This window comes from Mobula birostris, chromosome 1 (genome assembly GCF_030028105.1).
Source record: "Mobula birostris isolate sMobBir1 chromosome 1, sMobBir1.hap1, whole genome shotgun sequence".
Lineage (NCBI taxonomy): Eukaryota > Metazoa > Chordata > Chondrichthyes > Myliobatiformes > Myliobatidae > Mobula > Mobula birostris.
The window spans coordinates 224738867-224765522 of NC_092370.1; the positions used below are offsets into that span (position 1 = coordinate 224738867).

The following is a 26656-nucleotide window of genomic DNA, read 5'->3' on the forward strand; positions in this document are numbered from 1 at the left end:
GTGCCAAGATGGCGTGTCCACAACTTACTGACCCTAAACGGGAAGACTATTTTTTGGATTGTGGGAGGAAACTGGAGCAACCGGAGGAAACCCATGCAGTCAGGGGAGTACAGTACATACAGATGCCTACAGCAGCAGAATTGAATTCTACTCATGTTATGCTGAGTGCCTCACTATTGTGCCGGATGGAGGGCTATGTGGGAGGTAGATACATTAGGGGCATTTAAGAGACTCTTCGGTAGGCATGTGTACAGTGTGACTTTTTAAAAAAAAAATCAATCGGATTCAGACTCGCTCATTTATCACGTGTATCAGAACAGACAGTGAAATGCATCATTTGTGTTAACACCCAGCACAAGCTCAGGATAAGCCTGTGCAGGTGTTGCCACATGTCCCGGTGCCAACATAGTATCCCCACAGTGCTCAGCAGAACAACACAGAACAAAACAAGTACCAAAATAACAACAGAAAAACTAGTCCCGTTCCTAAAACCACCACATACCCACTCAAGACAATCCTCCAACTCCAGGACAGGCCTTGGGCCTCCAGCGGACTCGCAGACAATGGACCTCTGACTTCCCCGGTGGACTTTAGACACGTAGACCCAGGGCTTTTGACCATCAGGCCTGTATTTCCAGACTTCCAATCAACCTTCAGGTTTCAATCTTCTGTATCGACCCCAGCACCAATTGATGACAGGGCCCTGAACTCTAGGCCTTGAACCAGGTGTTGCCGACTCGTGTACCAGCTGTCATGAGCATCTGATCTTGGGACCCACCTGCCTGAGGGGATTTGCTGATGGAGGGCTATGAGAGAGGGAAGTGATAGATTAATCTTAGAGGAGGCTAGAAGTTCGACACAACAATTTGGGCCAGTGGACTTGTACTTTGCTGTATTGTACTGCTCTGTTCTATGACCCCATTGGCCTGAACCAAATTAAGTCTTAAGTAGTTTACAAAAATTATTAGGGCTCCAAAATTTTCAGAGCAGACTATGGGTTAGAGCTGGGCAAAAGACCTGTGACACATGAACACATTGTGGGGGTGGGGGAGGGGGGAAGTCTGTCAACCACAAGTGAAAGGTCTAGGAGTCAGTTAATCAAAGTTGGTCCCAGTCCCCTCCATTGTTCCTGGGCTCTTCCTGCCTCAAGTATGTCCACCAGCGTTGGAGTGGGCCGAAGGGCCTGTACTGTTTTACGTTAAGTGTTCTTTATGCGGAGAGTGGACAGCTGATTGGCTGCCACTCCTTCTATAAACTCGATGAGCAGAATAGCCTAGTTCTGCTCTCGTGCCTTATGGTCTTGTGTATTTTGTTGGAAGACGGGTCTTCCACACAAATGGTGTTGGCGGTGAGTAGTTTGTGGATGGGTAAAGAATCCTCATGTGCAGTGCAGAGTGCCCTCTGGGATTGCAGTGGGCTGTGCTCATTATGCCAAGATTTCTGCCCTGACTGCCAAGGTCCGGAGCAGCTGAGGTGATGATCCTGCTGTTCTGTTCTAACCTTGGTCCAGATGATCAACAGCCAGATGACATCAGAGTAAGGTTTAATATCACTGACACATCAGATTCAGATGTACATTTACGTGTCACATGTACGTCCGAACACGCAGTGAAGTGCATCGTTGGCGTTAATGACCAGAACACCGGTGGCACCCCGCGACTCTTGCTGCACATTCCGCCACCAGTAGCGTTCCCACAATGCTTGGCAGAACATTGCATGTCAAGATTCGAGTTAATTTGTCACATGCGTCGAAACGTAGAGTGAAGTGTCCCGTTTGCGTTAACAACCACCGCACCGGAGGATGTGCTGGGGGCAGCCCGCAAGTGTTACCTCACATTCTGGCACCAACGTAGCATGCCCACAATGTTGAGAAATTTGTTTTGTGACAGCGGTACCACACGTTTATAAATAAATACATTATGGAATAGTGAGGTATTGTTCAAGACTGTTCAGATATCTGATGATGGAGTTATCCTGTTATCGGTGAGTCTGAAGTTCAAGGCCTGGTGTTTGGGGTCCTTCATTGTCATTATTGATGAGATTTCGGTTGATGCCGAGTATTGAAGCCCGAAGATCAGTTGGAATCCAGAGGTCAATAGCTGAAGCCTGGCTCTGCGAGTCTGCTGGGAAAGTGGAAGGTCCGGTGTCAGCGAGTCGGATAGCCTGTCCTGGCGTTGGAGGACTGCCTGTGTGTGGGTAGGAGGGAGGAATGGGCCTTGCTTTCCTGTTGCTGCTTGTGCAGTTCTGCTGAACATCATGACCCCGGTAGGTGTGGCTACACTTGCGGGCAGCCCCCAGCACATTCTTCAGGTGGGTTGGCTGTTAATGCAAACGGCACTTTTCACTGTGTGACAGATAGACGAATCTGAAGAAGTTATTTCTGAATCGTTGAATGTGTATCTCCAGGGCTCCTGTACCTCTTCCCTGTTGGTAGTAACAAGGACAGGGCATGTCCTGGACGGTGAGGGTCCTTAATGAGAGATGCTGCCTGCTTGAGGTACGCTCTTTGCGGATGAACTCGATAGTGTGCCGGTGAGAATATTGGTCTGGAATGGGCTGCCCGGAACGCAGTACAACAGAGGCTTTTAGACAGGCACGGGATTTGCAGGGAATGGTGGAATGTGGATCATGTGCAGGCAGAGGAGATTTGGTTTGATTTAGCCTGTGTTTGGCACAGACATGGCCTGTGCTGCATTGTACTACATTCTGTGTTGCCAGTGTAGTTCCACACCCCATCAGGAAGGCCTTGGAGATGTAAAATTCCTTCTAGTGCCTAAAGTAAACCAATGCAGTCCACTAACATTCTTCTCCACCCGCTGGAATTTGAACAACTTCTCCTTTGGTTTCTCCCACTTTCTACCATCTTGTGTCTTCAGCGAGGTGTTTGAAATGCCAACTCGAATTTCTCTCCCCTTTCCCTGCCCGAGGTGCAGTTGGGATGATATGAACTTGAAAAGCGAGGGGCAGAGTAAGTGAAACCGGGTGCCTCTCTGTGACGAGGCAGTGGGTAGAGCCACTGCCTGGCTCACGGTGCCAGAGATCCTGACCTCGGGTGCTGTCTGTGTGGATCTTTTATGTTCTCCTCCTCAGTGTCCGGGTTTCCCCGGGTGCTCCAGTTCCTCCCTTATCCCAAAGCTCTGCCGGCCAGTTGGTTAGGTTAATCGGTCACTATCGGTTCTCCCCAGTGTGTGGGTGGGGAGCAGAAGCAGGGATGGATTTATGGGAATGTGTGGGTGAATATTGAGTGGGTCACTGATGGTCAGCTCGGACTCAGCTGGAGAAAGGGCCTGTTTCTCTGCTCTATCTCTCGATGACCTTATGGCTTTGGGAGCAGTACAGTGTGACGTTATAAAGTCAGGCAGGTCGGTAGGACTCCGAGCAGTGTGGAGGGACGGGGGGATCCCGGGATTCAAGTCCCTAGAGTCCGCAAAGTTGCTGCGCAAGTTGATGGGGTGGTTAAGAAGGCGTATGGTGTGTTGGCCTTCATTAGTCAAGGGCTCATGTTCAAGAGCTGTGAGGTAACACTGCAGCTCTATAAAGCACTGAAACTCTGTAAAGCTCTATAAAATCTAACTCTATAAATCTCAATAGCTCTATGAAACTCTAGTTAGACCACACTTGGAGTATTGTGGCATCTCATTATAGGAAGGGTGCGAAAGCTGTAGAAAGGGCGCAGGGGAGATTTAGCAGGATGCTTCCTGGATTAGAGGGCATGTCATATGAAGGTAAGGTTGAGTGAGCTAGGGCTGGCCTCTTTGGAGCGACAGAGGCTGGGAGGTGACTTGATAAAGGTATACAAGATGAGAAGGGGCGTAGATAGAGTGGACAGCCAGAGGCTTTTTCCCAGGGCAGGGATGATTTACACAAGGTGAAAATGTAATTTTGAGGTGATTGGAGGAAAGTCTGGGATGATGTCAGAGGTAGGTTTTATTAGAGTGTTGGGTGTGTGGAACACGCCACCAGGGGTGGTGGTACAGACAGATACATTAGTGATATTTAAGAAACTCTTAGATAGGCACATGGATGAAAGAAAAATAAAGATTAGTTTTATTTGTCACAGTTACATCGATATATCAAAACATACAATGAAATGCATTATTTTTGTGTCAATGACCAACACAGTCCGACGATGTGCTGGAGGCAGCCTGCTTCTGGCACCAACATAGCATGTTTTTTGTTAAAGTCTGTCCCGAGCCTCGTGGCCCATCAGGCCGGTGCTTTATGCCGGTTTCCGTGGCGTGGCCAATGTAGCATACCCACAACTTGCTGAACCTAGACCCAAGTCTTTTTTTTTGGAATGTGGGAAGAAACCCACGCAGTCACAGGGAGAACGTACAGACTCCTTATGGACAGTGGCAGAACTGAACCCTGTTCTGTTTGCTGGCACTAAAGTGTTGCAGTGACTGCTATGCTGCCGTGCCACCCGGACAGGGGGCTATACAGGAGGTAATGGTTAGGTTGATGCCAGAGTCGGTTAAAAGGTTGACACGACAGTGTGGGCTGAAGGGCCTGTACTGTGAGCCACTGTTCTATGTGAACTGGTCTTATTCAAAGTGTAAAGATAGTTCAAAAGTATATTTAGTAGTTTTGTAAGCTGCGCGCTGTTCTATGTTCTGTTCTTGAATAAGGTTTTTTTTGGCTCTTGTAGTGGAAACCCTGAATATCTGACCGAGAGAACATACCACTTCAAGTCCCCTATCAAGGGCCTTTCTTCCTCTTGTGGCAGGGCGTGGCATTGGTAAAGAGGCGTCATTGTTATGAATAGATGGGCTGTCTGCCAGGGGATGTCAGAACAATGCCAGGGAAGGGGCTGCCAACTGTTGGATGTGTCCTAGGAAGTTAATGCAAGGATGTGCACCCAAGAATCTTTATTTTTCAATGAGCTCTAGGCAGCCTGAACGTGAGTAACTCACTATTGTCATGGACATCGTCACACCCAGAAAAGAGTTGCTTCAAATTACCAGAAATAATAGGAGCTGCATTCTTACAGCGCCCATCCCAACCAAAATAATAAATGCCATTCTGCACTACAGCTGCGGGGCAGAAGCATAAAATATTCTGCTTGGAGTTCAGGAGGAACCTTTCTCCATCGGGAGTGGTTACATGAATGCTCTCACAGCCTTTAAGCTGTCAAATCGCATAGTAGATAGGGGAGTAAAGAAGGCGAAAGGCATACTAGCCGTCATTGGTTGCAGTGTTGACTACGAGAGTCGGGACGTAAGGTTGCAGCCCTATAAATCAGTTGTTCGGACACATTTGGAGTAGTGTGTGCAGTTTTGGTTGTCCCACCACAGGAAGGACATGGCTTTGGAGAGGGTGCAGGAGGAGCTCGCCAGGCGGCTGTCTGGATTAGATGGTATGAGCTATTAGGACAGCTTGACAAACTTGGGCTGTTTTCTCAGCAGTGGTAGTGGCTGAGGAGAGACCTAATAGAAATATATAAAATTACTAGACAACGGGGTGACCCAATGGGGCACCCTTTGAGAGAAGGGTAGTGCAGTCTGATGTGACCAGAACAAACATTAAATTTTCCTGAATGCTATTGGTATCGCTTTGCTTTGGAAACTGAAGTAGGAAACCTCTTAAAGAAGAACGACACGTAGCAAAGCAAATATAGCTGCTCCTCATTTAATGAAGGACACTTTTTTGGCATCATTTCGGCTTATCTGCCACCCTTGTGCCTCTCGTTGTCATTCTGGAGATGTGCAGTCCTTTCATCCCCCGTCTTTTCATCTCTTCTGCTGTCTGTTGTTTGTCTCTGATCCTGGAGACGTGCATGCCTCTCCTCCTTTGTCTCTTCTTCTCTCATCTTTTTTTTGTCCTGACTCTTTGATCCTGGAGTTGTGCGGCCCTGGTCTCATCCGATTCTTGTTCTCTGCCTCTCCTTGCCGCTTCCCGACGACGTTTGGCGTCATCTCTTGACCACGTGGCATAATTAGGCTGACCATTTTTTTTACCCTAATGCTGGATAGAAGATACGAAGCAGTAACACCAAAGGATGCTGATTATTCTTGATGATGTGGTTGGCGCTCTCCTAAATGGACATGATATAGTCACTGCTGTCTATTGACTGCAGCAAAGGGTTTTATGGGTGTCTCGAAGTATGTCATTACAATAAGATTTAATTATCTCTTATTGATGGGTGACAGTCAGATCTGTTCCAATCCTGCACATGCTGATGGTGATTAGCAGAATGTGACCCCTCGAAATAGAGCTGCCCTGCCCTTTTGCTCCAGTAAGTGTCGCTGCTGAGGCTGGCTGTGCGCATGCGTCGGGCTGTCACGTCCCGATTGCTATGATGGTGGATCAGCTCTCAGGTTAAAAGGGAGTCTGTTGATTTTTGCGAATGAGCAATTTTATACGAACCCTGAACTTTGCCTGCATTCTGTAAGTTAGCGCATTTTAATTCGAGTTAGCCAAAAAAGTGCCGCTGTGATGCACCATTTGCGCTAATTGGAGGTCACAAACAGACAGACAGAGCATGAGAGTTTTAGTAGTATGTAGATGGAAGATATAGATAGGGTAGAGATCAGAAACTTCTACAGATGTACCTTGGAGGGCATTCAGACTGGTTGCATCACCGTCTGGTGCAGAGGGACCACTTAACAGGATCAGAAAAAACTGCAGTGGATTGTTTGCTCATCATGGGCACTCCCCTCCCCTCCCCCCCCCCCCAGCGAGGCATCTTCAACAAGTGATACCGCAAGAAGGTGGCATCCATCGTTAAGAACCTCTACAACCCAGAGCACGTCCCCTTCTCATTACTACCATCAGGGTGGAGGTACTGGAGCCTGAAGACACACACTCAATGTTGTAGTAACAGCTTTTTACCCTCTGCTGTCAGACTTCTGAACGGACAATGAACACCACCTCACTTTTGGCGCTTGTTCATTTTAATGTTGCTTTTAGTTTATTTCTGGGGTTGTACGCATCTGGAGAAGAAGGATGTTTAGGTGAGAATGCTGTTCTTGGACTACAGTTCAGCATTCAATGCCACAGTTCCATCCAGGCTCGACAAGAAGCTCAGAGACCTCGGCCTTGACCCTGCCTTGTGCAGCTGGATTCTGGACTTCCTGTCAGATCACCTGCAGGTTGTAAGAGTAGGCTCCCTCACCTCCAACCCTCTGACTCTCAATACAGGAGCCCCTCAGGACTGCGTACTGAGTCCCCTCCTTTACTCCCTGTATACCCACCACCCACAGCTCCAATCTGCTAATTAAATTTGCCAACAACACTACATTGATTGTACAATCTCAAACAATAACGAGGTGGCCTACAGGGAAGAAGTCATTTCTCTGACACAGTGGTGTCAAGAAAACAACCTCTTCCTCAATGTCGCAAAAACAAAGGAGCTGGTTGTGGACTACAGGAGGAATGGAGATGGGCTAACCCCTATTGACATCAGTGGGTCTGGGGTTGAGAGGGTAAACAGCTTTAAGTTCCTCGGCATCCACATCACTGAGGACCTCACGTGGTCTGTACACACCAGCTGTGTGGTGAAAAAGGCACAACAGCGCCTCTTTCACCTCAGACAGTTGAGGAAGTTTGGTATGAACCCCCAGATTCTAAGAACTTTCTACAGGGGCACAATTGAGAGCATCCTGACTGGCTGCACCACTGCCTGGTATGGGAACTGTACCTCCCTTAATTGCCGGACTCCGCAGACAGTGGTGCAAACAGCTCAGCGCATCTGTAGTTGTGACCTTCCCATGATTCAGGACACTTACAAGGACAGGTGTGTAAAAAGGGCCCACAGGATCATTGGGGACCCGAGTCACCCCAACCACAAACTGTTCCAGCTGCTACCATCTGGGAAATGGTACCACAGCATAAAAGCCAGGACCAACAGGCTCCAGGACAGCTTATTCCAACAGGCCATCAGACTGATGAACTCATGCTGATTTGAGTGTACTCTATATTACATTGACTGTTCTATTTATTATAAATTACTATGATTGCACATGGCACATCTAGATGGAGACGTAACAAGGATTTTTACTCATGTATGTGAAGAATGCAAGAAGTAAAAGTCAATTCAATTCAATAATGTGTTGCACTGTACTGCCGCTGTCAAACAACTCGTTTCATGACACACGTCAGTAATAATAAAACTGATGGACATTTTCCCAGGGTGGAGATGTCGAAAACGAGAGGGCATAGGTTTAAGGTGAGAGGGGAAAAGTTTAAAGGAGATGTACAGGGCAAGTGTATTTTACACTGAGTGTGCTGGATGCCTGGAACACGCTGTCAGGGAGAGAGTGGATGCAGAGGTGGGATGATAGAAACATTTACGGTGCATTTAGACAGGGAAATGAAGGAGTATGGGTCACATGCTGGCAGATGAGGCCAGTGCAGTTTGGCATCATGGCCAGCACAGACACAGTGGGCCTGTGCTGTACTGTCCTATTTTCTCTAAGTAGAAGATCAAATACAGGTTATCATGAGATGTCAGTGGGTTGTCATGGACACTGGGGGACAACTGGCCTGTTACTCTGCACGACTCAAACGTGGAATACAAGAGAGATTGCAGATGCTGGAAATGTAGATTTCCCTGCAGATTTTACACTTGATTCCGTATTGTTATTGTTTTACCTTGTAGTACCTCAGTGCACCGTGTAATAATATGAACAGTCTGCAAAACTGTTCACTTTCACTTCACTTCATTTCGTTCCCCCCCCCCCCCCCCATACTGCAGATTTTATGAGGGTGATGTTATGAAATCGGAAAACGTTTGAATAGCTTTGTCTGGAAGATTGCCTATTGCGTCCACGGCACATAGTGTAACGTCATACAGTGCCAGCTGTAAGACCCAGGGTTCAATTCCCGCTGCAGTCTGCAAAGAGTTGGTGCGTTCTCCCCGAATCCGCGCGGGTTTCTGTCAGATGCTCCGGGTTCCTCCCACGTTCCAAAGACGTACCGGTTGGGGTTAGTGAGTTGTGGGCATCCCATGTTGGTGAAAGAAGCTCGGTGACACCTTTGGGCGGCCCCCAGCACATCCACGGACTGAATTTCACCATGTGCTTTGATGTACGTGTGACGGATAAAGCTGATCTTTAATCTTTTCGTATCACTCAAGCTCTGTGGTTTGGGTGGTACTCTCTCAGATTTTGCAAGGTGTCTTTTGCTTTGTGTTTACTGGAACCACTATGAGGAAAACCCAGTCACCAGCAACTAACCTTACTGGTTGAGACTGGGTGGAGCTCACACCTACTCCCATTTGTAATATGGAATGGCTTCAGCCCAGCCCTTTAATCTAAGCCTATTTGTAGCTCCAGATCCACGGAATTAATCTGACGACATTGCACAACCTTGCATGTTTTATGAAGGTAGGTTAAACAAGCTAAGGCTCTTCTCTTTAGAGTGAAGGAGGATGAGAGATGTATAAGGTGACAAGAGGCATAGATAGAAGGACGTCCAGAGACTTTTTCCCAGAGAAGCAATGGTTTATACAAAGGAGTATAATTTCAAGGTGATTGGAGGAAAGTATAGGGGAGAATGTCAGAGTTAAGTATTTTTTTACACACACCGTTGTGGGTGCATGGAACACACCACGACGAGTGTTGGTAGAGACAGATATATCAGGGACATGGATGAAAGAAAAATAAAGATCAGTTTTGTTTTTAAGATTAGCTTTACGTCGAATGGATGAGAGGAAAATAGAGGGCCACGTGGGTGGAAAGGGTTGGACTGGTCTTGGAGTAGGGTAAAAGGTCAGCACAGATTGTGGGCCAAAGGACCTGTTTTGTAAGCCCAAGAAATTCTACAGATGAGGTAAATCCAGAGCAACACACACGAAATGCTGGAGGAACTCAGCAGGCCAGGCAGCATCCATGGAAAAGAGTAAACAGTCAACGTTTCGGGCAGAGACCCTTCACCAGTCCTGATGTGTTGCTTTGGGTTTCCAGCATCTGCAGATTTTCTCTTGTTTGTTAGGCTGAGACCCTTCATCGGGACTGAGAAGGAAGAGGGCAAAAGCCAGAATAAGAAGTTAGGGAGAGGGGAAGGAGGACAAGATGGTAGGTAATAGGTGAGGGGAAATGTAGGTGGGTGGGTGGGGGAGGGGTACAAAGAAAGAACCTGGGAGGTGAGAGGTGGAAGAGTTAAAGGGCTGTGAGGAAGGAATGAGAAGAGAGTGGACCATGGGAGAAAGAGAAGGAGGAGGGGTTTCAGAGGGAGGTGATAAGCAGGTGAGGAGAGGTGAAGGGGTAAGAGGGGAACAAGAATAAGGAATGGAAAAAGAGAGAAAGGGAGGGGGAGAATAAGGATGTGGGGTCTGCTGGTATGATCACCAGTTGTTACCTCCTTTAATTGTCCCTGGAGAAGTCGTGATGAAGAGTCTCTATCTCAAATGTTGATTCCCCTTCATAAATGTTGCCTGACCTGCTGAGTTCCTCCAGCATATTCGGGCCAGTATGGTGCTATACTGCTCTATTTACAGTGTTCTATAGACAATAGGCAATAGGTGCAGGAGTAGGCCATTCAGCCCTTTGAGCCAGCACCACCATTCACTGTGATCATGGCTGATCATCCACAATCAGTACCCTTTTCCTGCCTTCTCCCCATATCCCTTCACTCTGCTATCTTTAAGAGCTCTATCTAACTCTTTCTTGAAAGCATCCAGAGAATTGGCCTCCACTGCCTTCTGAGGCAGAGCATTCCACAGAACCACAACTCTCTGTGTGAAAAAGTTTTTCCTCAACTCCGTTCTCTGAACCCTTTGCAAGCAGGGCAGTTGTAACATCAACAACCGACTATTTTGGAAATTTACCTGCACCCAGATCGGCAAGTTCTCTCTCCTGCAGCAGTGGGACATACTGGGAACATCACCACCAGCACCTGGCTGAGTGTATAGACAGCCACAGGAGAGGGGAGCAGTGATTGTTAAAAGTGTAGAGTGGTGACAGTGTTGAGGAGAGAAGGGGGTGAAAGGAGTGGGGTCTAGGACAGGAGAGGACCTCTATGCCAGGTAGTGGGGAGAGATGGTACAAAGCATTAGAGATATATAATAGGGAAATCAGCTCTTCGGCCCAACTTGTGCATGCTAACCAAAATGTCTACTCAAGGTAGTCCCGTTTGCCGATGTTTGGCTCATATGCTTCTAAGTCTTTCTTATCCATGATCATTGACGTTGTCTGCATCTCTACCACTTCCCCTGGCAGCTTGTTCAAAGATTAAGATTAGCTTTAATTTTCACGTGTACATGGAAATGCACAGTAAAATGTGTTGTCTGTGTCTAATCAAATGGGCGATGGTTGTGCTGGGGGCAGCCCACAAGTGTCACCGTGTTCCTGGTGCCCACAACTCACTAATCCTCACCTTGTGTCTTTGGAAAGTGGGAAGAAATTGGAGCACTCGGAGGAAACCTACGTGGTCACAGAGCAAACGTACAAACTCCTTTATAGAGAGTGGCGGGAATCGAACCTAGTTACGCTAACCGCTGTATTACTGTACCACCTGTGTGGGACAAGTTGTCCCTCAGGTCCCATTTTAAATCTTTCTCCTCTCAATTTAAATTTGTGCATCTTGTTTAAGACTCCGCTACTCTGCGGGTGGGGTTGGGGAGCTGGGTACCGTGACTTTCTACCCTATCTATGCCCTTCATAATTTTATAGACCTCTGCAACGTTCCCAGGGAATAAAATTCCAGTGCCTCTTATAGGTTGCTTAGCGGTTTACACACAGCAGGAGTTGTAAGATCGAGGTTTGATTCCTGCCATTGGCTCTAGGGAGTTTAGATATTCTCCAATTTCCTCCCACAAAGATGTACGGTTATGGTTAGTGAATTATAGAATGCTATGTTGGTACTGGAGGCGTTTCAACACTTGCGGGATACCCAGCACAATCCTTTCTTCAACACTCAATGACATTTTTGAATCATAGAGCACTACAGCACAGAAAGTCCCTTCAGCCCATCTAGTCCATGTTGAACCGTTATTTTGCCAAGTCCCATCAACCTTCAGCGGGACCATAGCCCTCCCTACCCCTCTCACCTTTGTACCTATCCAAACTTCTCTTCAGCATTGAAATTGAGCTCGCATCCACCACTTGGGCTGGAGCTCGTTTCTCACTCTCACAACCCTCTGAGTGAAGAAGCCTCCCTCAGCTTCCCCTTAAATGTTTCACCTTTCACCCTTAACATACAACCTCTAGTTCTCACCCAAGCTCAGTGGGAAAAGCCTGCTGGCATTCACACTATCTCTACCCCTCTTCATTTTGTACTTTCAGGGAACTCTGTTCATAATATTGCCTGCTGCTCACTGTGAAAGTCCTACCCTGGTTTAACTTCCCCAAATGGAGCATTCTTTCCTTAAGACAGTCAGAAGCAGATGATGTCTGCTGTTGTTTATGTAACGTTCAATTCCATTTCCAGCTCCGCAGCAAGTGAAGCAATTTGTGTAGCGGGATTTGGATGTGGGCTGGTAAAAGTGACAGGTAACATGACTGGCAGTAATGAGTCATTCAGCAACAAAGAGACACAGTGTACCAACAGGCTGTTCAGCCCACAGAGTCTGCTAACCATTTACACTGATCTGGCATTAATGGCATTTTCAATTCTTTTATCTTCCCATCAACTCCCCCAGATTCTGCCACACACCTACACAATTTACAGAGGTCAGTTAACCCCCCGACCCGCACACCTTTGGGAGGTGGGAGGAAAGCAGAGCAAACTCACAGGGAGAACGTGCGGACTTGCAGGGAGAACGTGCAAAGTCAGAGTAAAAAAGGCGATAGAACATGCACTCAGTGGCCACATTATTAGCTACTTCGTGTATCTAATAAAGTGGCTACTCTGTGTATGTTTGTGGTCTTCTGTTGCTGTAGCCCATCCACTTGGATGGTTCAATGTGCTGCGAGTTCAGAGACGTTCTTCTGCACGCCACGGTTGTAATGCATGCTCGAGTTACTGTCACCTTCCTATCAGCTTGAACCAGCCTGACCATTCTCTGAGCTCTGCAGAACATAGTGCATCACAGCACAGTACAGGCCCTTCAGCCCGCAATGTTCTGCTGACCTTTTAATCTACTCCTAGAGCAATCCAACTCCGCCCTCCCCCAGAACCCTCCATTTTCCTTTCATTCATGTGTTTAAGAGTCTCTTAAATGTCCCTAACATATCTGCCTCTATCTGGCACACACACCCACCGCTTTCTGTGTAAAGAACTTATTGCTTCATATTCTCATCAAATTTCCTTCCCCTCCTGGATTCTACCACTCACAATTTACAGTGCCCAATTAACCTATCAACCCACACATCTCTGGGATATGGGAAACCGGAACGCCTCGGGGAATCCTATTATAGACGCAAGGAGAACGTGCAAACTCCACACAGATAGCACCGGACATTGGGATCAAACCCGGGTCTCTGGAGCGGTGAGGTAGCGGCTATTAGCCGTGCTCAAGGGGAAAAGGAAGATAAGAGAGCTAATCACTGTCTGCTGACGTTCAGATTCAGAGCCAGGTTCATTATCACTGACATGACGTCAAATCAGACATTGTCAATGTGTTGTTTTGTGGCAGCAAGACATCAAAATTGCTACAGGCTACAATAAAAAGTGTAAACAAATAGTGCAAAAGAGAGGGATAGTAAGGTAGAGTTCATGAACCGTTTAGAAATCTAATGGGAGAGGGGAAGAGGCTATTCCTAAAACATTGAGTGTGGGTCTTCGGGCTCCTGTTCCTCTTCCTCGATAGTAGTAATGAGGACAAGGATTGTACTGGATGGCGAGCGTTCTTAATGATAGGAAACCATCTTCTGGAGTCGTTGCCTTTGGAAGAGGCTGAGGAGGGTTGTGCCCATGATGGAACTGGCTACAACCCTCTGCAGCCTCCTGCGACGCTGTGTGCTGGAGCCTCCTCACCAGGTGGTACTGTAACCAGTCAGAATGCTCCCACTGTGCCTGTAGAAATGTACATCCTCGTCTTGAGCTGAACACAGACAGACGGGTATTGTGGGGGGACAGTCGCTGACTTCTCATCACTAGTGGCAAATTCCAAAAGGCGGTGGACAGTTTGGTTCAGGAGTGACCAGGGAGACAGGGTGGTTGGGAACAGTTTAAACACATAAACGTTCCATCTACATTTTGAGATGAGTTTAACTCTGTTCCTCAGAATCAGAAACAGGTTTAGTATCACTGGCGTATGTCGTGAAATTTGTTGTTTTGCAGCAGCTGTACATTGCAGTACATAATAAAAATATATAAATTACAAGAAGTGTAAAAAGAATTAAATTAAATAAGAAGGGATCTGAAACTTTGAGAGTGTGTCTTCGAGCTCCTGTACCACCACCTTGATGGCAGCAATGAGAAGAAGGCCTGATCTGAGTGGTGGGGGTCCCCAGTGATGGATGCTGCCTGCTTGACGCATCACCTTTTGAAGGTGTTTCGGGGGAGGCTGGTGCCCATGAGGGAGCTGGCTGAGTTGCAATTCACTGCAGCTTTTTCTGATCCTGTGCAGCGGCCCCTCCAGACCAGACACTGATGCAACCAGTTAGAATGCCCTCCACACTACCTCTGTAGAAATTTGCGAGTGTCTTTGGTGACGTACCAAATCTCCACAAACTCCTAATGAAGTACAACCGCTGTTGTGCCTTCTTTGTAATTGCATCTATACATTGGGCCCAGGATAGATGTCGACGCCAAGAAATTTGAAACTGCTCTCCCTTTCCACTGCCGATTCCTTGATGAGGGGTGGTGTGTGTTCCCTCAACATCCCCGGCCTGACACTGCTGTTCTTTTGTGCTGTAGTTCCTCAAACATCTGGGGAAGTGAGGGGGGTAAGTGAAGGCATCTGAAAAGTAGGTGGAATGAGAGAAGTGAAGACTTCTTGGGAATGATGATCCAGGGAGAGAGAGAGAGAGTAATAGGGTCACGGGACTAAGGGGAAAGCAAAGGACTATGGGAAGGAGGGGAGCTGCAGGGAAATGAGGAAAGTGAAGGGATCTTTGGAGTGAGGAAGCCATTGGGGATTGAGGGAGGTTTCGGGGAGTGAGGGAGCCATTGGGGATTGAGGGAGGTTTTGAGGAGTGAGGGAGCCATTGGGGATTGAGGGAGGTTTTGGGGAGTGAGGAAGTCATTGGGGATTGAGGGAGGTTTTGAGGAGTGAGGGAACCATTGGGGATTGAGGGAGGTTTTGGGGAGTGGGAGCGAGCCAGGTGATAATGAGAGGCACCCTCAGTACTGGTTACCAGAGGGTGGGGCTCCTTCATTCCCTGTGTGGGAGAGGTGGGACTGTCCAGTGTCAATGAAGTACAGGGGTCCTGACAGTGAGGCGAGCCCATTGTAAACTTGTACACGACTGTTAGAGGTGTTAATTAACGATAGGGGATCCCTATGCACCTGAAGCCTCACAGATTCCTACAGTCCCCAGAGGAGGAGGGGTGGAACATGGATAATCTCATTGCAATCCAGTTGCCATGCCAACATTGCCCATGTACGGCAATTAATTGCACAGCTGGGTTACCCTGTGCTTATTGTCGTGATGCACAGAGGGAGCTGGCGCACAAGTAAACATGTTTTGATGAGAGGAGGGGGGCTGGAATGTTCCCATTCCTATTTGGACTCATCAGTCGTGATGAGGCCACGCACACTCAGCTTGGGGGAGCAACACCTCCTATTCTGTCTGGGTAGCCTCCAACCTGACAGCATGAACATCGATTTCTCCAACTTCTGGTACTTTCTTCCCCCTTCCCCTTCTCTCTTCTTCCATTCTCCGTTCTCTTCTCCTCGCCTGCCCATCACCTCTCCCTAGTGCCCTTCCCCCTTCCTTTCTTCCACGGTCCATTGTCCTATCAGATTCCTCCTTCTTCAGCCCTTTACCTTTTCCACCTATCACCTCCCGGCTTCTTACTTCATCTCCCCCACCCTCACCTCACCTATCACCTGCCAGCTTGTACTCCTCCCCCTCCCCCACTGCCTTCTGCCCCCCCCTTCCAGTCCTGATGGAGGGTCTCAGCCCAAAACATTGGCTGTTTATTCCCCCTCCATAGATGCTGCCTGAATTGCTGACTTCCTCCAGCACTTTGTGCGTTTTGCTCTGGATTTCCAGATTCTGAAGAATCTCTTCTGCCTATGACTTGCTGTCAGTGGACTTGCTCTGCCCTCTGCTGGTGATTTCCCTTCCAAATTATTCTGAGCTGATTCCACATCTGCAAGATATTCTTTCCTACAGTACTTGAATAGCAAAAGCAAATTCAAACAGTTTCTAAATAGGAGAAAAAAGGCTGTTATAGAAAGTAGAGGGCTTGGACTGTTGGATATGGTGCAGGTAGAGTAGACTGAGCAGTGTGATTCTACGTTGGTGTTTCTTGGGAATGGTTCCATGGTACTTTCAGCCTGACCTATTAATGTTTTACTGCTGATTGTGAAGTGTCGGGACTGTCTGTACGGAGCTGATTGTCTCCTTGGGAGTGCAGTGCTGACTGATTCTGTCAGAACCCACACTGTGGTGGGGTGTCAGCTGAAGTAGAACGTAGAACAGTACTGCTCAGCACAGGCCCTTCGGCCCACAATGCTGTAATGACCGTTTAACCTTCTAAGATCAATCTACCCCCTCCCTACTACTGGGCCTCCAATTTCCTATCAACCACGTGCCTATCTAAGAGTTTCTTAAATGTCCCTAATGCATCTGCCTCTACCACCACCCCCCAGCAGTGTTGCACGCGATGACCACTCTGTGTAAATAAAAAGCTACTTCTTTCCTCGATAACTTTCCTCCAAACAGCTTAAGATCATGCCTTCTCATATTAGCCATTTCCGCTCTCCAGTGCACAGAATCACGAGGGGCTGCAGAAGGTTGAAGACTCGGATGCATCAACAGCACAGGCCTCCCCACCATCGAGAACGTCTTTGAAAGGCAGTGCCTCAACAGGGTGGCATCTGTCATTAAGCACCCTCACCATCAGAGACATGCCCTCTTCTCATAGTTACCATCAGGGATGGGGTACTGGAGCTTGAAGACATCTGCCATCAGATTTCTGAATGGTTCATAGATGCTACCTCTACTCCTTTCTCGTGCACTATTTATTATTGTTGGGTGTGGGGTGGAGATGCAAAGGAGTTCCTTCCCTCCGCTAGCCTGCCAGTCACCCTTGGGCAAGGTGCACCACCTGCTTGGCCAACCCCCACCCGATCAGAGTCACGGAAGCCATTGGAGCAGGTGGTGGATGGTCGTATGAACAGCCAGTGCACATCACAAGTCCTGGTTATGCGACCACTGACGCCAGGCAGACAATCTCTGAAGAGTATTGATAATGGCTGGGGTCACCCATCTGGTAAAGACACTGCCCAGAAGAAGGCAATGGCAAACCACTTCCATACCAAAGTTTGTCAAGAGCAATCGTGGCCATGGTGTGGCACATGATGATTTATTATTGTACCATACACAGTATATTTTGATACCTTTGCACCGTACTGCTGCTGTATAACAATAAATTTCACATCATGTTAGTGATAAAACCTGATTCTGATTACCTTCCACAAAGCTCTAGGAATAGTCAGCATGGCTTTGTCAAAGGCAGGTCGTGCCTTACGAGCCTGATTGAATTTTTTGAGGATGTGACTAAACACATTGATGAAGGAAGAGCAGTAGATGTAGTGTACATAGATTTCAGCAAGGCATTTGATAAGGTACCCCATGCAAGTGTTACATACCCCGTAACTAGGTTGCCAAACCAGCAGAAATGGACCACTCGTTGGAGTCTGGATTACTAGGAACTAATAAAGTTTTATTAAAGAAATAAGTTACACAGTACTCTAATCGTAAGGATATAAATGCATCAGGTTAGCAATGATAATACACACATGTACACAGAACTAGGGTAATAGGAATCAAACCAAGCTCTATCGCAGTCTAGGGGTAAAATGATCAGTCTTAAGTGACGCAGAGTTCAGTTCAGCCTAGTACAGTTCGCAGTAATCGCTGTTGTGCCATTGGAGAGAGAGAGAGAGAGGATGCAGTTTGTTTCAGGCAGACCTTTGATGTCTTCTATCCCGCTGTGGTCACCGACTGTGACCCCTCCATTCCGGATACGACCGTTCTTCCGCGGTGAACCCGGCACCCAGGCAAGGGTGGACACACACACCAGGTTTCCACTGATCGTACCTTTACACCCTGTGAGTCTATGGTCGGTTCCCGCAAACCAGACCTCCAAACTCCCACCAACTTGTGGGGGCACACCGCTCCTTCCAGGGTCTCGTTATCTCGTGATCTCGTGGTGTGTCACGTGCCTAGCGAACCTGCTTTTTTTATCCCCCTGCTGGGGTATCACTTGTCCATCAAACTTCAAACAGTTCAGGTTCAAAGTAACCAGTCTGTCGATAGCTGAATTGTGTTTCTTTTCTGTTAATCTCTCTCTCCTCTCTCATTAACATTTTGAACGTTTCTCCATTGTCCCTCTTATCTTTCTCAGCATCAATCGTCCGATAACTTGGTTTGGCATCACACAAGGCTTATTGAGAAAGTAAAGAGGTATGGGATCCAAGGGGACATTGTTTTGTGGATCCAGAACTGGCTTGCCCACAGAAGGCAAAGAGTGGTTGTAGACGGCTCATATTCTGCATGGAGGTCGGTGACCAGTGGTGTGCCTCAAGAATCTGTTCTGGGACCCCTACTCTTTGTGATTTTTATAAATGATTTGGATGAGGAAGTGGAGGGATGGGTTAGTAAATTTGCTGATGACACAAAGGTTGCGGGGGTTGTGGATAGTGTGGAGGGCTGTCAGAGGTTACAGTGGGACATTGATAGGATGCAAAACTGGACTGAGAAGTGGCAGATGGAGTTCAACCCAGATAAATGTGAGGTGGTTCATTTTGGTTGGTCAAATATGATGACAGAATATGGTATTAATGGTAAGTCTCTTGGCAGTGTGGAGGATCAAAGGGATCTTGGGGTCCGAGTCCATAGGACACTCAAAGCTGCTGTGCAGGTTGACTGTGTGGTTAAGAAGCATACGGTGTATTGGCCTTCATCAATCATGGGATTGAGTTTAAGAGCCGAGAGGTAATGTTGCAGCTATATAGGACCCTGGTCAGACCCCACTTGGAATACTGTGCTCAGTTCTGGTCACCTCACTACAGGAAGGACATGGAAACTATAGAAAAGGTGCAGAGGAGATTTTCAAGGATGTTGCCTCGATTGGGGAGCATGCCTTATGAGAATAGGTTGAGTGAACTTGGCCTTTTCTCCTTGGAGCTACAGAGGATGAGAGGTGACCTGATAGAGGTTTTCAAGATAATGAGAGGCCTTGATCGTGTGGATAGTCAGAGGCTTTTCCCCAGAGCTGAAATGGCTGGCACGAGAGGGCAACGTTTTAAGATGCTTGGAAGTATGTACAGAGGAGATGTCAGGGGTAAGATTTTTACGTAGAGAGTGGTGAGTGCGTGGAATGGGCTGCCGGCAGCGGTGGTGGAGGCAGAAACAATAGGGTCTTTTAAGAGACTCCTGGATGGCTAAATGGAGCTTAGAAAAGTAGAGGGCTATGGGTAGTTCTAAGGTAGGGATATGTTCAGCACAGCTTTGTGGGCCGAAGGGCCTGTATTGTGCTATAGGTTTTCTATGTTTCTATATCTCTCCATTTCCCCCCTCCCCCGATACCTTTGATTCTACATCTGAACAAGCCCAGTGAGTGAGCCTCCACAGACCTCCAGGATAGGGAATTCGCAAAGAATTCCCAAATATCTTCTTCTCTGGCTTTATGGAGTGACTCCTGGTCCTTGAAACCTCATCTGGAAGAAGCATCCTCCCTCCATTCAGTCTGTTTTGGTAGAAGATAGAATGTCTGAGATGGGTGGGGTCTTTGATGCTGGCTGCTTTATTGAGGTAGCAGGAAGTGTGGATCGAATTCATGGGCAGAGGCTGATTTCCATGATGTGCTGAGCTGTGTTCACAACTCTGCAGTTTCTGTTTTATTTTTAGGAAATATTTTCTCCTTGGGTCAGCTGAGTTATTAGAATGCATAGTCCTGATAAACCATCTTGGTCCACGCGCGCTCCCGATGAATTGCTGCCTAACATGTTGTCAATAAGTAATACAAGCCCTTCAGTCTAACTTGTTCACGCCGACCAAGATACTATCTAAGCCTGCATTTGCCTGCATTTGGCCCATATCCTTCTAAACCTTTTGTATCCGTGTACCTGTCCAAGTGCCTTTTAAATAACGTAATTGTACCCCCTTCCACCCACTTCCTCTGGCAGCTCATTCCATAGAAACACCACCCTCTGTGTGAAGAAGTTATCCCTTTGATCAATTTAAAATCTTTCCCCTCTCACCTTGAAGCTCTGACCTCTCGGTTTCGATTCCTCCTACCCTGGGGAAAAGATTGTGATCATCCATCTTACTCAGGTCCCTTGTGGTTTGATGAACCAAGGTCAGGTTAAGTGGAAACGTTAATGTGGGTCTGTGGGTTAGAGTGAGATCGGCCTTTGCTAACCAGACCAGCCACAGTTGTGCTGCGATGGCTAAGGCCACCAGGAGTTCCCAGCCAGAGCGGTGTGTTCGGTCAATGTACGTCTTTGGGGCACAGTAGCGCAGCAGTTTACAGTGCTGGCGACCCAGGTTCAGTTCTGTCACCGTGTGTGAGGAGTTTGTATGTTCTCCCGTGACTGTGTGGGTTTCCTCCCACATTCCAATAACGCGTGGGTCAGGGTTAGGAAGTTACAGGCATGTTATGTTGGCACTGGGAGCCTGGTGACATTTGCAAGCTGCTCCCTGCATGTTCCTAGATGGTGTTGGGCATTGACGCACACGATGCATTTCACTGTGTGTCTCGATGCTTCAATGTACTTGGGACATGTAAAGCTAATCTTTAAATCTTTGTGGTGATGACTGATTGTTCCCTGTGTCTCTTCAGTTGAACGGGTCAGGACACAGAAGAGGACGTTTACACGATGGATCAACTTCCACTTGGAAAGGGTGAGGATGAACTTTCCCTTTTAATCCTGCTTATTTATTTTGCTGCACTTTAAATATTTACACATCCCATTAACTGCGTGACATAGCAGCCCACGGGGTTCAGCAGAACAACACGAGCTGCAGCAGCAACAACAACACGACAAAACAAACAAGACGGCAGGATGGGGATGGGATGAGGCGATGGGGTTGGGACAGGACAGGATGAGGCGATGGGGATGGGACGTGGCGATGGGCATGGGACAGGACGGGATGAGGCGACAGAATGGGACGAGGCGACGGCGACAGGACAGGTTGAGGCAACAACAGATCAGGACAAGACAAGCCACTTTCCCCACTCACTCACTCACTCATTCACCTCCTCACACGCAGAGACAGGTCTCCATCCCTGGACAGGCTGCCTCTGAGCCTCCAGTCCTGGACCACAAACTCAGACTCACAGACACCAGGCCCCAACCGTCAGTCCCTGGCCCAGACTTGTAGACTCATTCTTCCGGCCTCCAACCATGGAATGTTATCTCAGCTCTCCCCATTGTCCCAGCTGGTTGAATGATTCCCCTATCTTGTGTGTATGTGTGTGTACATGTACGTGAGTGTCCTGCCCAGGTTTGCTCATTTCCTGCCCCTCTCTGTTTGACCTCTCTCAGTGCAAACCACCGCTGGAGGTGAGAGATCTGTTCCATGACATGCAAGATGGGAAGGTGCTGATGGCTTTGCTGGAGGTGTTGTCTGGGCACAAGCTGGTAAGGTTATTGCTGGACCTCGTCATTCACTGCTCTGTTCCTTTGAATGTTGTTCTGATTAGTTAGTTTATTTTTGTCACATATACTGAGATTTGCGCCTCTTACCTAATAAAGGATGTGCTGGCGTCGGAGAGGGTCCACGGGAGATTCATGAGAATGATCCCAGGAATTAAAGGGTTAAAATCTCAGGAGCGTTTGATGGTTCTGGACCTGTTCACACTGGAGTTTAGAAGAATGAAGGGAGGATCTCACTGAAACCTTGTGAATACCGGAAAGCCTAGATAGAATGGATATGGAGAGGATGTTTCCATAGTGGGAGAGTCTAGGACCAGAGGGCACGGTCTCACAATAGAAAGACATCCCTTTAGAACAGAGATGAGGAGGAATTCCTTCAGCCAAATGGTGGTGAATCTGTGGAATTCATTGCCACGGACGGCTGTGGAGGCCAGGTCATTGGGTATATTTAAAACAAAGCTAGATAAGAATTTGCTTAGTAAGAATGTTGGAGGTTATGGGGAGAAGCCAGGGGAACGGGGTTGAGAGGGAGAATAAATTGGCCATGATGAAATGGCGGGCAGACCAGCCCAATTCTGCTCGTATGTCTTTTGGAAAAGCTTTTGTCTGCGTGCCACTTATACAGATCATGCAGTACATTGTAAATACATCCGTGTGGTGGAAAGGGAAAAGAACAATAGCATGGTATAGCATTACAGCTACAGAGAAAGGGCAGCATTGATGTTGGTTTATTATTGTCACAATGAGCTCATAAACTGTGAAAAGCTTGTCTTGCATACTGTTTACACATAGATCCGATCATTACACAGGGCATGCGGTCAGGACAAGGGAAAACTGTAACAAGTCAGAATAAAATGTAAGAGTCACTGGGGGGGAAAAAAGTGCAGGTAAACAAAGTGCAGGATCATAATGAGGTGAAGAGTCCATCTTCTCACTGGAAACTCAGAAAACAGTGGGATAGAAGCTGTGCGACGGGAGGATAGCGAAGCGAGAATGTCCAAGGATGGGAGATTTAGAGATACAGCACAGGAACAGGCCCTCTGGCCTGATGATCCCGTGCTGCCCACTTACACTCAATGAAGTTACTAACCCGTACGTCTTTGGCATGTGGGAGGAACCCAGAACTCCTGGAGGAAATCCATGCGGTCACAGGCAGAGCATGTGGTGGCGGGAAGGGATATGAGAGTGTCACACTCAAACTGGGTGGGTGGGGGGGCTTGAGTGATAAGAAAAAGATGAAAGATCGGCTTTATTTGTGACATGTACATTGAAACATACAGTGAAATGTATCTTGAGTCAATGACCAGCTCAGTCTGAAATGTGCTGGGGGCAGCCCACAAGTGTTGCCCTGCTTCCAGCACCAACTTAGCACATCCTAACCCATATGCCTCTGGGATGTGGGAGGAAACCGGAGCACCCGGAGGAAATCCGTGCAGTCACAGAGAGAGCGAGCAAACTCCATACAGACACCAGCAGTGTTGCCCCATGCCTGGCATATACCAGCAAGCCATGGGTATAACTGCAGATTGGCAGCTGGCCATTGCTGCCTGCATCAGCTGACCGGTGCCCCGATGCCTGGCATATACCAGTGAGCCATGGGTGTAACTGTAGATTGGCAGCTAACCGTTACTGCCTGTACCTGCTGACCGATGCCCGGGATATACCAGTGAGCCATGGGTGTAACTGTAGATTGGCAGCTAACCATTACTGCCTGTACCTGCTGACCGATGCCCTCTTTCTTTGTTCAGATGCACCAGTACAAGCACTCAAGGCATCGGATTTTCCGGCTGAACAACATCGCCCGAGCCCTGAAATTCCTAGAGGATGGCTATGTGAGTGTTGTATCTGTGTAGCTCTACCTGCCATTTGCACACTTTTCAAAATAATTCCATGATACCTCACATCCACTCCACAGAGACACGAGATTGAGCAGCAGACGCAGCTGCTCGGGCAGCACCAGTGGAGGGGAGTAAACATTGGGGTTTCGGGCCAACACCCTCCTTCGGGGCTGGAAAGGATGGGGGGGAAGAAACCAGAGTACGAAGGTGGGGGAGGGGAGGAGTTCAAGCTGGCGGGTGACGGGTGAGACCTGGTGAGAGGAAAGGCAGGTGGGTGGGGAGAGAACGGGAATGAAGTAAAAAGCTGGCAGGTGATGGGTGGAAGAGGCAAAGGGCTAGTTTCACATGATGCTGTGTCCTCCCCTCGCAGATTCCTTCTGCAGCCTTTTGCCCAATTCCACGCATCCGCCACTCTGTGTATTTAAAAAAAAACCTACCTCTGTTTCCCGGACGGGTTGAGGGTTTGAGATTGAAGATTGGTTGTTGTCATTTGTCAATGCACAAGCGTAAAGGAGAACAGAGTGATTGTTAGCAACACACACAAAACGCTAGATTTCCAGCACCTGCAGAATTTCTTGTGTTTACAAAATGATTGGTGCTCGAGATCTGACACAGGTTTTAAAAAAACACAATAAGAGTAAAGAACTCAGTAAAAACACAATAAATACAAAGACACAGGATTAGCTCATATCTTTACAGACTGATTGTATGTACTGCACGTGAAGTGGCACTAGCCTGCAGTACATAAGGTGACTCTGGCAGGAAATGATAAAGTAACGAGGATGGGCTGGGTTAGTGAGTGGAGGTGTTGATCAGCCGGACGGCTCGGGGGATGTGTCTGTCTGAGTCTGGCGGTCCTGCTGTGAATGCTGCATGGCCTCTTTTCCTGATGGGAGTGGGACAGGGAAGTTTATAGCCCATGTTCATACAGCGCGAGGGGACGGGCAGTAACTGGAAGCAGTCATTGTGAATGTTGTGGCCACTTACTGTCTTCTGATGACAGGTGAAGCTGGTCAGCATCGATGCCCCTGAGATTGCAGACGGCAACCCTTCGATGATCCTGGGCTTGATCTGGAACATCATCCTTCACTTCCAGGTGAGGCGGTGACACACTCTTCCTCCGTGGGAGCAGTATCATCACAGGAACAACGTCTGTGTCAGACACCATGCCGAATTGAACTGAATCCTTTCTGCACGCGACCCATTTGCGGACTGCACAGTCGTGTAATGCTATTACAACACCAGCAACCCAGTTTCAATCCTGCGGCTGTCTGAAAGAAGTGGATTCTCCAGGAGACCGTGTGGGTTTCCTCCGGGTGCTCTGGTATCTTCCCACATCCCAAAAGTGTGCAGTGTTAGTAGGTGGTTCCTGGGCACGATTACAGTCAATGTCTGTAAGGAGTTTGCATGTTCTCCCTGTGACTATGTGGCTTTTCTCTGAGTGCACCAGCTTCCCACCATGTGCGGTTTTCCAGGTTAATTGGTTACCTGGATGCCATTGGGCAGCGTGGAAGAGCTGTTACCAAGCTGCATCTCGAAATAAAAAAATCAATAAATATCCTGAATATTCATGTCTCAGTCTGAAACAGACTGGCTCCCCACGAACCTGTATGGCTTTCCCGTTGACTTTATTCCAGGGGTTCCAAGGACCCCTCGGTTAATGGTAGGAGTCCATGGCTTAAACAAGGTTAGGAACCCCCGGCTTTATTCACTCGTAAGCTTGCTTCCCATTGCCACTCCAGGCCAGGCTGTTTTTGATTAAGTTAATTTATCTGCCGCCCCACCCCAGTGTCTGTGTTTCTTTGGCTAATTACCTTGAATCCCTTCCTGCACCCACTCCATCTGCCTGTTACCCACACACTTCTCCCACTGGGCTCCCTACCCCCCCACCACCATCTACCTTGCTCACCCCCCTTATTTGGTTCCAAGCTTCACCTTCCTCTCCTACCATGTGCAGTCATTTATCACATCCACCCATCACCTCCCAGCTTTTGTAATTATTCTCATTACCCCCCCATTTGCCTTTTACCCCCTCATCTGGATCCATCCATCACCTCCCAGCTTCTGTAATTATTCTCATTACCCCCCCCATTTGCCTTTTACCCCCTCATCTGGATCCACCCATCACCTCCCAGCTTTTGTAATTATTCTCATTAACCCCCCATTTGCCTTTTACCCCCTCATCTGATCCACCCATCACCTGCCAGTTCTTGTCTCAGCCCCTCCCCTTCTATCAGAGTCATAGATCACTACAGCACAGATACAGACCCCTCACCCTCCTCTTTCTTTCCAGTCCTGATGAAGCATCTCGGCTTGAAACATCGACTGTTTACTCCTTTCCACAGATGCTGACTGGCCTGCTGAGCTCCTCCAGCACTTTGTGTGTGCCTCTTCAGCCCATCTAGTCCATGCCGAACTGTTATTCTGCCTAGTCCCATCAACCCGCACCTGGTCCACTGACCGCCGTACCCCTCCCATCCATGTACTTATCCAAACTTCCCTTAAATGTTGCAGTCAAATCCACATCAACCACTTTCACCGGCAGCTCGTTCCACACTCACACCACTCTCTGTGTGAGAAGTTCCCCCTCAGGTTCCCATTAAACATTTCACCTTTCACATTTAACCCATGACCTGTAGTTCTCCTCTCACACAACCTCAGTGGAAAAAGCCTGCTTGCATTTACCCTGTCTGTACCCTCATAATTCTGTACACCTCCATCAAATCTCCCCTCACTCTCCTATGTTCCGGGGAATAAAGTCGGAACCTAGAGTTACACACGCACAGAGTTCTGGGTTTGTGTTTTGGCGGATCAGGCAGCGTCTATAGAAAGAAATAAACAGTCAGTTATGCCTGGTTTATTAAATGTTACACGAGCAAAGAAAAAGAAACTCAAGAGAAACAAAGTAAAAAGAGCCGATGAAAAGTAGTTGTCTTTTCATACCAGACGAGAGATAACAAGTTCCAGTGATAACAATTAACCAATAAACTCTGAAGGTTCATTGTGATGTGACACCTGCTGCTGAATCTAAGAAGTTTCTGGAAAAATACAGAAGCGATTGTAGCGTGAATACTGGCGAATTCTCTGAACAATTACATGTATGTAGGTAACCAATCAACAGGAATTCTGCAGATGCTGGAAATTCAAGCAACACACAT

General features: G+C 47.8%; 1 protein-coding gene across 2 annotated transcripts in view; it reads left to right on the plus strand.

Moving 5' to 3' along the window:
* The window catches only part of LOC140205196 (uncharacterized), a 92661-nt gene that overhangs the window by 25350 nt on the left and 40655 nt on the right, over positions 1 to 26656 (plus strand). Inside the window, exons 2-5 of one of the 2 annotated variants that reach the window (XM_072272549.1) lie at positions 20844 to 20905; positions 21550 to 21645; positions 23409 to 23492; positions 24502 to 24594. In XM_072272549.1, coding sequence (XP_072128650.1) covers positions 20844 to 20905; positions 21550 to 21645; positions 23409 to 23492; positions 24502 to 24594 — 335 coding nt within the window. The remainder of the gene's footprint in view (positions 1 to 20843; positions 20906 to 21549; positions 21646 to 23408; positions 23493 to 24501; positions 24595 to 26656) is intronic. The other variant, XM_072272560.1, reaches the window with a different exon arrangement.